Source organism: Camelina sativa, chromosome 19, assembly GCF_030686135.1.
Source record: "Camelina sativa cultivar CO46 ecotype springtype chromosome 19, ASM3068613v1".
In the NCBI taxonomy this organism is placed as follows: domain Eukaryota; kingdom Viridiplantae; phylum Streptophyta; class Magnoliopsida; order Brassicales; family Brassicaceae; genus Camelina; species Camelina sativa.
Genome location: NC_141898.1, coordinates 6699811 through 6712259, shown reverse-complemented (window position 1 = coordinate 6712259; position 12449 = coordinate 6699811). Strand labels below are relative to the sequence as shown.

Here is a 12449-nt window from a genome sequence, read left to right as displayed (position 1 = left end):
GGAATTTAATGCATGCCCTAAGAAAGAGAGATAATGATTAAACATGATTGCTTGGATCCACAATTAAATCAATCATATTAAATGATTGTCAAATATTTTTTAACGTGACTGCTTTTAATGTTCACAAACAATCACATATAATGTGACATGTCCCCAGCTGAACCATGCAATCAAATCATCCATCAATTTAAATCTCTGCGCAAGGCAGCTTCAAGGGTTTACTTAATTAAAACAGAGTAGTTTGAGATGGAAACCAAGCATTAGAAACAGAGGCCAAATTGCACAGGACGCCTTCATCGATGTGGTTCTTTCTTGTTGCAGAAGGAATTTAATGCACAGGGGACACCTTGTTTGACTGAATAGCTTGGAAAGGACACTTGGATTGGATTCCCCACTTAAATCAAATTAAATGATCGTCTGACATTTGCCCTCCCAATTAATGTTTCTCAGTTCATCATTGTGTCCAACCATAACAATAGATACGACTCGTATATAGTTAATTCATTTTGTTTTTATTCAAATTAATCAGGATCCATTGAAGAAACGTCAGGGGCAAGACAAGCGTCCAGGGTTTACTTAAATAAAACAGAGTAATTTGAAATGGAACATTAAAAACAGAGTTCCTCTAAATGCTATCTCCAGTAACAACATGGAATCAACAATAATGGGTTTTGGTCTTCCTAATGTTCACAGCTCCCCTCTATGTCTCACGACCAACCTCTCTCTCTTTCCCCGGCGATGGCTTCACAAGCCCACTATCTCCCTCAGACCGGCAAAAAAAAACCACTTGGTCTGTATTAGGGCTAGTGCTACTGAGACTATGATGAACTTGAGAGAACTCGTCCATTGGCACACTTTTCTCCCACTCTTTGGGGAGATCACTTCCTTTCTGTTCCCGTAGATGTTGATGTAAGCACATGATGACTCAATCTGTTTCAACATTGTTGGTTTCGTTATACATTATTCTTTTGTATCTTTGTAGAAATTTGATGAATTTTCAAGAGACATTGAAGTGAGGATGAAGCCAAAAGTGAGAAATATGCTCATGTCTTCCAAAAAAGACGACAATGAGAAGATCCATCTCATCCATTTGCTAATTAACCTCGGAATCGCATATCATTTCGAAACTGAGATTCATGAGATCCTTAGCCACGCTTTTTCGAATTTGGAGGACATAATCCACAAAGAAGATGATTTAGAGACAATCTCCACCATGTTTGAGGTTTTCAGACTACGCGGTTACTATATGCCTTGCGGTATGGTTATTGGTTACCTTCATTCACACACACATATATATATATATATATATAACTTGGCTTTCGACTTCATTGTAGATGCATTCAATAACTTTAAAGGTGAAGATGGGAGGTTCAAGGATAGTCTAGCTGATGATGTTAGAGGGATGCTACAATTGTACGAAGCAGCACATCTTGGGACACCATCTGAAGATATAATGGACGAAGCATTGAGTTTCACTCGGTATCACTTGGAGTCATTAAAAGGTCATCATGCAGCAAGTGCTAGTCCCCATCTCTCTAGACATATACAAAACACACTGTATAGAGCTCGATATCATAACTTGGAGATACTAGTCGCAAGAGAATATATCTCTTTCTACTAACAAGAAGAAGATCACGACGAGACGCTGCTCAAGTTTGCAAAACTCAACTTCAACTATTGCCAGCTACATTACATTCAAGATCTAAAAGATTTGACTAAGTATGTTGTGGTAGTTCATTTCTTCAGTCTTGACATATTACATATATATATCGTGCAGTGTTGCTTTATTTGAATATTTATGTTTTGCAGATGGTGGAAGGATCTAGATCTGGCATATAAGCTACCTTACATCAGGGACAGAATTGTAGAGGTCTATTTCGGGGCACTCACAATGTATTTCGAGCCACGGTATTCGCTTGGGAGAATTATTGTCACTAAACTTACTGTGGTTGCAACTGTTTTGAATGACACATGTGATGCATATGGCACTCTTCCTGAAGTTACAATTCTCGTTGACTCTTTTAAAAGGTATTGTCTTTAAATCTTTTTACTAGATTAAATTCAAGAGTAGGTAACTTGGCGTCCAAATATTTATGGTTTAGGTGGGATCTTCGGGACATTGAAAAGCTACCAAACTATTTAAGAATCGTCCTTCAAAGTGTGTGTGAAACTTTAGAAGAGATCGAAAAAGAAATGATGCCTAAAGGAAGATCACGGATTGTGCAAGTAGCAGTAGATGAGGTGAGTCTTCCAAATTGGGGTAGCAAAAGTTGTAGTCAAGTTTGTGTCTATAAGAAAAAACTGAGTGTTTTGCATGTAGATGAAGAAGTTGGGGAAAGCATACTTGACCATCTCGAAATGGGCACGCGCAAGTCACGTGCCAACCTTTGAGGAGTACATGGAGATTGGGATGCAAACGTCAATGGATAAGTTTGCAGTCTATAGCTTTATCGCTATGGAAGATTGTGATGAGAATCAAACGTGCGAGTGGTACAATTCCAGACCCAGAATGATGGAAGGTTTGAATGGCCTGTATCGTCTTAAGAACGACATAGCCACCTATGAGGTAATAGTAAGACATAAAAAATCATGACAACCAAACAATATTCACATCAACAACAAGTTATTGTCTTAGAAATTAACTTTACAAATGTAATGGATGAGCAGAAAGAGATGAGCAGAGGAGAAGTGGCTAATGGGCTGAATTGCTACATGAAGCAACATGGTGTTACCAAAGAAGAAGCGATTGGAGAGTTGAACAAGATTGCTACTGATTATTACAAAATAATAATGGAGGAGTACTTGACGACAACCGCTGTGCCACGCCCGATTCTGGTGCGATGCCTCAACGTTTCGCGACCCATCGATCTGTTTTACAAGGAGGGTGATGAATTCACTGATCCTTATTTCGGAAAGCTTAAAGAAGTCATCTCTTCTTTGTTCATCCATCCAATTCCTCTTTAATAAAGTGCATAGAAACACTTCTAAATAAGACGCTTTGTATTCTTCCTTTTTTTTTCTTTCTTTCCCCTACCGTAATAGCCAAGGCATATAATTTGTGGGTTCTTTGTTTTTTCACTGTTAGCCATAGGCATGTCTGGTGTCACACTGGTTGCCGAACCATAAAGTAACCATTTAGACTTTTTGGATTTGTTCCGTAATTATGGCTTAAGAAAATAACCTGTTCACCTATAAAGACGTTTGGTATATATATATATTTCTATATACAAAAATCTTTTAATTTATTTTGTTACCTAAAATATCACTAATATTTAATAATTTCATGAAGAAGTTGCAAAAGAAGAAAAAGTAAATGTTTAAAAATGTTTAAACATCCTTCATGAAACATAACCTATCCCTTATACCTCAACCGCCGCCTCCACAACCGCCACCTCCACAACCGCCTCCACCGCCGCCTCCCCCATCAGTGTAACTATTTCCATTACCACCGTCACCGCCACAACCAACACCGGAACCACTATTAAAAACGGATACAGCCAATGATAGCGCGATGCCAGTGCTTATCAAATCGTGACCTTTGGCTATATACGCAGGCCTCGGGAGCTTCACTGGTCGTGGTGAAAGCAGTGAAGGCCACGGTGAAAAAGTAAGCTTTGTATCCCTGGTGATGATGCCTTCACTTCCATCTCCGCCACAAGCACCACCTGAACCACCATAGATATTGGTTCTAGCCACTGATATGGCTGTACCAGCGCCTGCCAAATCTTCACATTTGGTTCTATACACAGGCAACCCGAGCTGCCCTGGTCGTGAAAGCGGCGGTGGAGAATCGACATCTGCCTCGCCGGCGATATAGCAGCTTATGAAGATAACCACCACTATTAATACGATGCATGATACGAGTGCAACAACCAAATCCAACATTTTCTCTAGTTTTTTCCGACTTAAGAAGTTCGAACCTCGAGTCTTGCAATAAAAATGTAAACTCCTTAACTTAAATCAGATCCTATAGTCTATTGTTGAGAGTTTCAAAAAATTAGTGGATTTAACAAATACGTTTATCAATATTATATTTTTTTTATATCAAAGATTTCTATATATAGATTGTCATTGATTGCCCTGGATTTGTATTGACTTTTTTTCTTCTAAATTTTTATTTTTAAGGTTATATATCTATGAGAAAGTTTTTCTAATTTTGTCTGTCAATACGACATTTGGTGCTTTATATTTTTAACTCATGTCTTTCTCACTCATCTTACTTTAAACATTTATATAGTTCATTTTATTTATATCTTATATGGCGTATATATAGTTTGCTTTTAAAAAAAATTAATATTGTTAAAAATATATACTTCTTCCACATTTTAGTTTAAACATATAATATATTTTCTAATGAAAACATATACCATACAACCTAAAAATAAAACTACTGATCAAACCAATTAAAACCAAAAAAGTTTTCAAAGTAAAAATTGAAACCAAATTAATTTATGATAGACTAAATTAAAAATATAGAATATGTTCTAATATATTTAAAAATCACATTGTATTCAATAATCATATATATTGTATCAAAGAAAAAACTCAGATAAAATTAATTTTGTATTTAATATTCTATTAAGTTACAGTTTGACTGTCTTTAAAACATATGTACTAAAAGAAAACAAAAAAAACATAATGGTATCATAAATAATTGCTAAATCACCCCACGAAATAACAGAAAAATAATTTAATGGTAATTATACTATTTATTTTAAAATGATTAGAAAAAGAGATAATATATAGAATATAAAAAAAAGACAGTCATTGCTTTTCGTTATTCATTTTTTTGGCACAACAAAATATGAGTTTATGCCGTTTTAAATTGTCAAAAGTTTAAACCAAAAAAAAATTGTACAAAAGTGATAGTTGGAAAACTCCCTTGTGACTGAGGAGAACATAATAATATACTTACAAACGCAAAACAGTAGTACACATTTACATATATATAACTCAAAAGGAAAAAAAAAGGTTTTTGATTGATGAAAACGAATCAGGTTTTAGTAATATCTTGAAGGTGAACGTGAATCATATGATCTGCGTGAACCATGAGACCTCGGTGAACCTGAAACAGTGAAACGTTTGATCTTGGAAGATGAAACTGAGGATGTTGATGATATTGAGCTGATTGCCCCCTAAGAGCAGTTGCTGAAGGAGAACATTCCTCCACAAGGAATCTGAAGAATATTCCAGAAAGTCCAGCCAGCACTTCCTCTATGAGCAGAGGTGAACTGTCTTCCCCTACAGGGAATCCAAGATTAGATGCGAGTACTAGTGCTCAACCAGATTTATAGCTTCAACTAGTCAAAGTATTGATGAAAATGAAGTAACTTCGACATCAAGCTTGTCATCTTTGCCAAAGGACCGTCCACTATCACAAAGAGAAGATTTAGACCCATATGAAACTCAGTTTGAAAGCACACATCAGAATATTGAAGAACCTGCTGTGATCTCGGCAAGATACTCAGGATATATCTCGGATATACATAGCTCGTTAAGTCCATATATGTCAAGGACATCACTTGTTCCAGATCCCAATGATGAAGGTTCTGGTCTTCCTGGAAGTAGTAGCTACCAATATGGAAAGCCACCTGTCAGGAGTCCACCGTCAAGTGATGCAGATAACAAAAGGTTTTCACAATATGATGATGAAACAGACATGGAATATATGAAAGTGACAGATATATCTCACCTCATGGAGCTTCCCCAGAATCTGAAGTCACTCCAAATTAACAGTTGCGATGGACTCACTTCCTTACCGGAGAGCTTAACAGAAAGCTATCCAAATCTCCATGAACTGATCATCATTACTTGTCACTCTCTCGAATCTTTCCCTGGGAGCCACCCTCCACCCACATTGTAAACCCTATACATAAGAGACTGCAAGAAACTAGATTTCTCAGATAGTTTACAGCCAACACAGAGTTACTCACAGCTCGAGCACCTGCATGTTCATCGGAAGTAGCTGCAGCAATCTCCTCAGTTTCCCTCTATCTTTGTTTCCAAAGCTCAAAAGCCTCTCAATTAAGGATTGCGAAAGCTTCAGAATATTCTCATTTCACGCCGGACTCGGAGACGACCGTATCGCAATTACTTGATGTACACGACTCTGTAAATTCACAATTTTTACCACCACTGGAGCTCTTCTCAGAGATATCCACGATTTGATATTTGTATCTCAACACTGTTGATCTAACTTTTTTTAGAAAAAGGGTGAAAAATCCAAGAACTTTAAAAAGCAAAATGCTCCAAAAAATGACTTAAGAGAGAAAGATGATGAAAGTATCTCAGTGGAAACGACAGAAAAGCCTAACAAAGAACTCCAAATTCAGAGACAGGATCATAGTGTTCCCAGCTACTAATAACATCTGGAGAGATTTAACGGTTCTAAAACGTAACAGATAATGGGAAGAAAAAAAAATTTGCTGAAGGAAATGAAATGGTTTGCAGTCATCTCTCTTCTGAAACGCCAGCTAGTCGGGTCTCTCTTCTAGTTTGTGGACGGTGGTCGAGTGATTCTTGGCCTCACTGGTGTCTTTGACGGGCTTACCCTGAAAAAGAGAAGATATAAAAGCCAAAGTTTAGATCCAGTTGAGATTTTCAGAGAAATCTTTAAGACACTGCATTGATCGAATCTACCTTATCGGTTGGGAACCAACGAGCAACCCGCTGCAGTTGAGCGCCCTAAGTGCACTATCTGCCTGTTCATTCAAAAACAAAAACAAATATAAGTTTCTAAGTTTTCAGGTGAAAAAACCAATGCCAAGACATTGTGTCAGTCATCTTTCATCCCTTAATCAAACATTACATTCAAGAAACTTCTTGTCATCAGTAAAAAGAGAAAAAGTAAATAATATAGGGAATGTATTATGACATTGTTTTCATCAGTAAAAAGAGCAAAATTAAACATTACATCCATGGAGATCAAAAGAGCTCACCAGAGCAAATTCAACAAATGCTATGCGAGTTGAATGCAACTGATCGCCAAGAAGCCTTAGACGAGTTACCTGCGTATTAGAACACAAGTTAAGCATCACATTCACTCCTTAGAAGAAAATTTCAGGTTAATTATACAAATAAGAGAGAGAGAGAGAGATGAGATAGTTATAGGTTCTGTTCTGACCTCACCACATGCAGACTCAAAGAAGGTTCTCACATCAGCTTGAGAAACCTGCAATCGTAGGAAAAATCTTAAACCAGGAGACACTAACAAAAATATATATAGACTCTTTGTAGATAGTTCAGCATTTTACCTTCTTGTCAATATTTGTGCAGTAGATTGTCCTTGTGCACATCTCCCTTTCATCTTCTGACTGAATTAACCAAAATATAGTAGATATCAAAAGTAAAATTCGAAACTCAAAACTGAAACAAAAATGATTAGTATAACTTCTGATCTGATCAGTATCCCTATAGATCTTACCCTGGGAAGAAAAGTGGGGTTCACTGGAAGAATAGCAGTTTTTGAGGGTAAGACCCTCACCGGGTAGAACCCAAGCATTGTTCCACCAAGGCTTAAAGCTTCTCGTGCACCCTCTGTAGAATTTTTTTACTATGTAAATATTTACTATCATTTTTTTTGTTAAAGCATTTCAAGAATCCAGCAGCCAAACTTACGGTCATCAGCAAACTCAACGAACGCAAATCGAAGAACTGAATGTGGATCGCCACAGATTCGACAGTCAACAACCTTCACAAAATTATATAACTCAATGTTACCACCAAAGTAACTTTTTTTTTTTATCATGAAACTTCTTGCTACACAATCGTTTCAACAGAAAGGTTTTTAAAGTTCAGTACCTTTGTCACACAGCCTAAAAAATACTATATTTAAAGTAAACACACTTTCCAAACCCATCAAGTTGAAAGATATATAACAAAACATTAATTTAAAGCTTACTTGTCCACAGTTACTAAACAAGGCAGCAAGACCCTCCTCAGTCACCTAGATCACAAAACAGAATTGTTACATTGATGCAAGTTAACTAGAATCTGTAGGAGAACCTTAATAGAGACTTATGAAACTTACACTCTGGTCAATGTCAGAAACATACACAGTTCTTCTAATACTATCCTCTCTTTGAGCCTTAGAAATCCTCCCAGTCAACCTCCTCCTCCCTTGGCTATAATTGTTTCTTCTCTATAACAACAAAAACAGCAATAAAACAGAATTAAAGAAAAAAGCAAAGTAAAAAAGTTTAAAGCTTTAACAACAAACAGAATTGTTCTACCTTCCTGGTATTGTCATCCTTCTTGGCATCAGATTCAAATTCTTCACCAGATTCCTTCTTGGCAGTGGCAAAATCGTCAGCAGAGAGAAATTGATTAGGTTTCCCAACCTGATTGTTCTTCTTAGGGTTGTAGTAAGAAGGGAAAAACTCCTTGGCCAGAGGATTCAGTTTCTTGAACATGGCCACAAGCTTCTTCATATCAAATTCTGATTTGGGTTTCAGCTCTGATTCAGCCTCGGTGATCGAAGTGTTCTCATCAATTCCTTCACCGATGATCTTTTCACCACCATCACTTTTGATATTAATTTCATGAACATCGTCCAGAACAACATCAGTGACCGCAGCAGCCATTGGATCAAAAACACAACAACTCACCAGAAAACACAAAACAGAGAGACTCAAAATCAAGAACAATTAAGAGAAAGTTATCTCTTTTTCCCGTAAATTTTTTCCGACGAAGATGATCCAAAATGTTACACTCTTAATGGAACAAAACAAACCATATAAGAAATTGGACAAAACAGCGCAAAGGAAACACGAGAGAGGTTTGATCTCGTAGATGTGTATATATATATATATAAAAAACAGACTGTTTAGTGAAAATGTAATAAATTAGCCCATAAGAAAGAAACAAATACAAAAAGCGTCTGTGTGTGTGTGGTGGTAATGGTGGTGAGAGACCATCAAGAAGAAGTGGGGGAAGATGATGAAAGAAAGAAATAAAAGGGAATAATAATGAGTTTTTTTGGCTTCCGTTTTGGCCGCTCTCTATTTTGGCCTTTTCTAGTTGCATTACAAGTGAAAAATACTTCTTGTTGTTAAGGGACCATTTTTTTAAATTATCTTTGTGTCCTCGTATCTTTTTTTCTTTGCATGAATTGCCTTGTAGTTTACGTAGGCCCTAAATTTATCTTATGTAGTCGATATGTTATTATCAAAAATATCATATAAGGAAGGAATCATATAAAGTGACAATATCAATCATACTATTATTTTATTCCATCTTTTGATTATATTCTTCTTCTTTTTTCTTTTGGTTAATTCTTCTTCTTGCATTTTTTTGTTTAACATTTGTTTTTTAAATGTGTGTCGTAGAGAGTATTAGACTCGTTAAACTAATAAGTCCGTTGCATGCTGCTACTAATGCATAAATATATGATGTGTTTGTTAGGATCTTCTTATCTATTTCCCCTTTTTCTTTTTTTCTTTTTAAAAATAAAAAATAAATTTCGTTTTTCTCGTTCTTTTCCAGTATATTCAAAACTTTTATATTTCTTAATATTATAATCTCAAATCTCGGCGCGAATCAAATATAATATCTGCTTATTCAACAACAGAATCCACCGTCTTCGTAGAAACTAGAATAGAGAATGAAATTTATGATTTTTCATTTTTTTTTTGTGTCATACAATTTTTTCTCGTTTGAGTTATACGTCTAATATAAAATCATTTTATTATTGTATATATATTTAAAATTTAAAAACATTATCCGTCGCGAAATTTTCTGGATCCCTTTATTTATTGAGTAACTAATTTTTAGAAAGAAAAGGTCAATTATGATAAGGTCCCCTACTCTTTGTATTTTTTTCAGTATTTAAAACGTTTTCCCCTTCGCTGCAAATGCAAACAAACGACTCGACATGTCACACAACAATGGAAGGATCTGTTTCGAAAGAAGTTATATTTTAACTGCGTAAAGTAAACCATTGTTCAAAGAAATACAAGTACTATATAAGACTCGTTCCATTGGTGAAAAGAAGTTTCCAAAATAATGTATTGTATATATACGTTGATGTTGTATTTACGAGAGATGCTTTCTACATTTAAGACCAATTATATTTTATTCTTTTTGACACCAAACTAAGAACAAGTATTCAATGTGTAGTTCTCTTCTTCTTTCTTTTTTTTTTTTTTTTTTTTTTTTTTTTTTTTTTTTTTAATCGTATATGCATAAACATGACACATACGGTTTATATTTTGTTTTAATATATCGTTGTGTAATCTATACACATGGACAGACAAATTTTCCTTGACTCGACGATGACACGAGTTCTTTTCGACCATAAATGTTATTATGTACATTTTCATATATATACACACGTGTTGGCCGTTGTATACAATAAGATATTCAGTCCCTCCTCGACAAAGTCTAATAAGTATCGATGACGATATTGTTGTTGTACTCCGTTCACCGTTATAGAATAATTTATCTATTATTGTATAACCAAACAAACTCAAACATAAAATCTCTCTCGTGATGTTGGGGATTCGCTTGAGCGGTTTCTAAAAACAGTAGAGGTGTAGGGGAATATTCATCAACATGAAACCACATTCTTTGAATAGCTAGATCACTACTTTGATTGCCCAATGGAGACTCCGTAAAACTGACTTGAAACGTGAACATTTGTCCATGGTCCATGGAACTTGATTTCCCCTGTATTAGTGTAAGGTCTCGTACGATCCAACCAGTGTTGCATTTTCAGGAGCAGGCCAACAAGTTTAGCGTTCGGCCAAGCCTCGCAATCCGTTCTTAACTGAATAATGACCATCTTGCGTTAAATTCTTCATTCTTGTACAAGTTCTTTTTTTTTAATGTAATGTTAAATTATATTCAAAACAAAAATACGTTGTTACAACTGGTGCAACAATTGTTTGAAAGGCTTAAAACAGAGTTCAAAAGACTATAAGATCAATACCTAGTGCCTAGCCAAGTGAGTAAACCATTGTCGCGATCCCCGAGGAGACTAATAGCGAGGAGTTGATCTCGCATATGTTTGTCAATAATTTGAATGAGGCGTGAGGCAGTCTTCCGGGTCTCCCCATGCTTCCGCCCATTTCGCTCATGCCAAATTGTGTCGACCATCGTTTGCAGAACAGAGCAAGCAAGGTAACTTGAAGTTCGATCTCTCCAGTTGCTACAAGCTTAAGCAATTATCGAATTCCAGCTGGTTGAGAAGTGCGTCTTGTATACATTTTTTGCAATGGGTTGCCAAATCTTCGAGCAGAAACTACAAGAAAAGAATAAGTAATCACGTGTTTTAGGGATATTATTACAGAGAACACAATCTCCAAGATCAGTCGTGGACCATTGTGCAGTATGGTCGCCAGTGGAGAATCTGTTGCGAACCGCCAGCCAAGTGCAAAAAGAGTGCTTTTAGAAGTTAAGTCCTTCTAGAAGTCCATAAATTAAGTTTTGAGGTAAATTATGACTTATGGAACAACAAAGTCAAAACAATCGTCCCACCAACGTTGTTTGGATGTTCCAAGCCCATATAGACTCATCATTATTCCCTGAAAATGTAATATGACTAATCGACTAAACCAATAACGAACATAATATATGTTGGAATATAAAATTTGGGCCCAACTACCTAAATAGAAACATACAAATATTTTGTATTCCCTTTTCTAACCTTTCCTTTCTATTTTTCTTTTTGTGTTAATTTTTGATCTTTCAGTTCACAGCAAAAAGTGAAAAAGTCGTTAGCTCTATTGTAAACAAAATGGTTTTTGAAATTAATGTTTATTTTTTTTACTGGTAGGTTTCGTTCACGTGCATCAGTGTGTTACGTATATTTACAAGCGTATTCCATCGTTGTTTAAAAAAATTTATATATATATATATCTATATATATATATATATATATGATGACACGGATTCTCGAATTATCTGAAGACGTCTAGAATATACCAAATCAACCAACGTACCAAGATTATTTCGAGGTTTCGAGCTAGCAAAATCGGAATTGAGTTCCTTTTTTCACTTTTCTTGCAAACCAAGTTCTAAGAAACTTCCTTCAACATTTCTATTATATGGAAACATCTTTTTATAGTAAAAAGAAGAATTGGCCACAAATGTTACGTAAGTAAAACAGATAAATGTTGACAAGAAATAAACAAACAGAAATTTACAAACGTGACCTATCTTTTTCGTTCATTACCTGTGTTTGCATTTAAAGAATTACACGGAAAAATATAAATACACTCAAGCTTTTTCTTTTCGTGAATATTCAAACTTATGAATTACTAACCGATAATATCACAATATTATCCACATGACAAAAAAAAACGAAAAGAAAAATATGAGCAATTACGTGAATTTTACAAACAATCGGATTCACGGCATCCTTACATGCATTATTAAATATGATCTAAGACAAAAGAAAAAATCGGTTATCAGAAGAATTAAAAAAGACATTCAAACTATCTGTAACACTT

The 12449-nt window shown here is 35.4% G+C and overlaps 2 protein-coding genes and 1 pseudogene across 4 annotated transcripts; 1 reads left to right on the top strand and 2 right to left on the bottom strand.

Moving 5' to 3' along the window:
- The first annotated feature begins 545 nt into the window (after nt 1–545).
- Nucleotides 546–3065, top strand: LOC104765263 (terpenoid synthase 17-like; annotated as a pseudogene). The gene is made up of 7 exons (XR_015590915.1): nt 546–909; nt 983–1256; nt 1335–1719; nt 1810–2028; nt 2103–2241; nt 2321–2566; nt 2668–3065. The product of XR_015590915.1 is annotated as a terpenoid synthase 17-like (transcript).
- A 301-nt stretch (nt 3066–3366) lies between these two features.
- Nucleotides 3367–3885, bottom strand: LOC147920261 (uncharacterized). Its single transcript, XM_087500985.1, has one exon. The coding sequence runs from the start codon at nt 3883–3885 to the stop codon at nt 3367–3369; it is 519 nt and encodes a 172-aa protein (XP_087357111.1).
- A 2345-nt stretch (nt 3886–6230) lies between these two features.
- LOC104765262 (polyadenylate-binding protein-interacting protein 9-like) lies at nt 6231–9020 on the bottom strand. 2 transcript variants are annotated; one of them, XM_087501660.1, is made up of 10 exons: nt 8232–9020; nt 8030–8140; nt 7901–7945; nt 7618–7690; nt 7424–7536; nt 7254–7313; nt 7124–7171; nt 6939–7007; nt 6640–6701; nt 6231–6551 (listed from the first exon to the last, which is right to left on the bottom strand). In XM_087501660.1, the coding sequence occupies exons 1-10, from the start codon at nt 8580–8582 to the stop codon at nt 6491–6493; spliced, it is 993 nt and encodes a 330-aa protein (XP_087357786.1). In that variant the 5' UTR covers nt 8583–9020; the 3' UTR covers nt 6231–6490. The 2 variants fall into 2 exon arrangements, with proteins under 2 accessions (XP_087357786.1, XP_087357787.1); XM_087501661.1 differs by lacking the exons at nt 7424–7536; nt 7618–7690 and having other exon boundaries at nt 8232–9006.
- Between the last annotated feature and the right edge of the window lie 3429 nt (nt 9021–12449).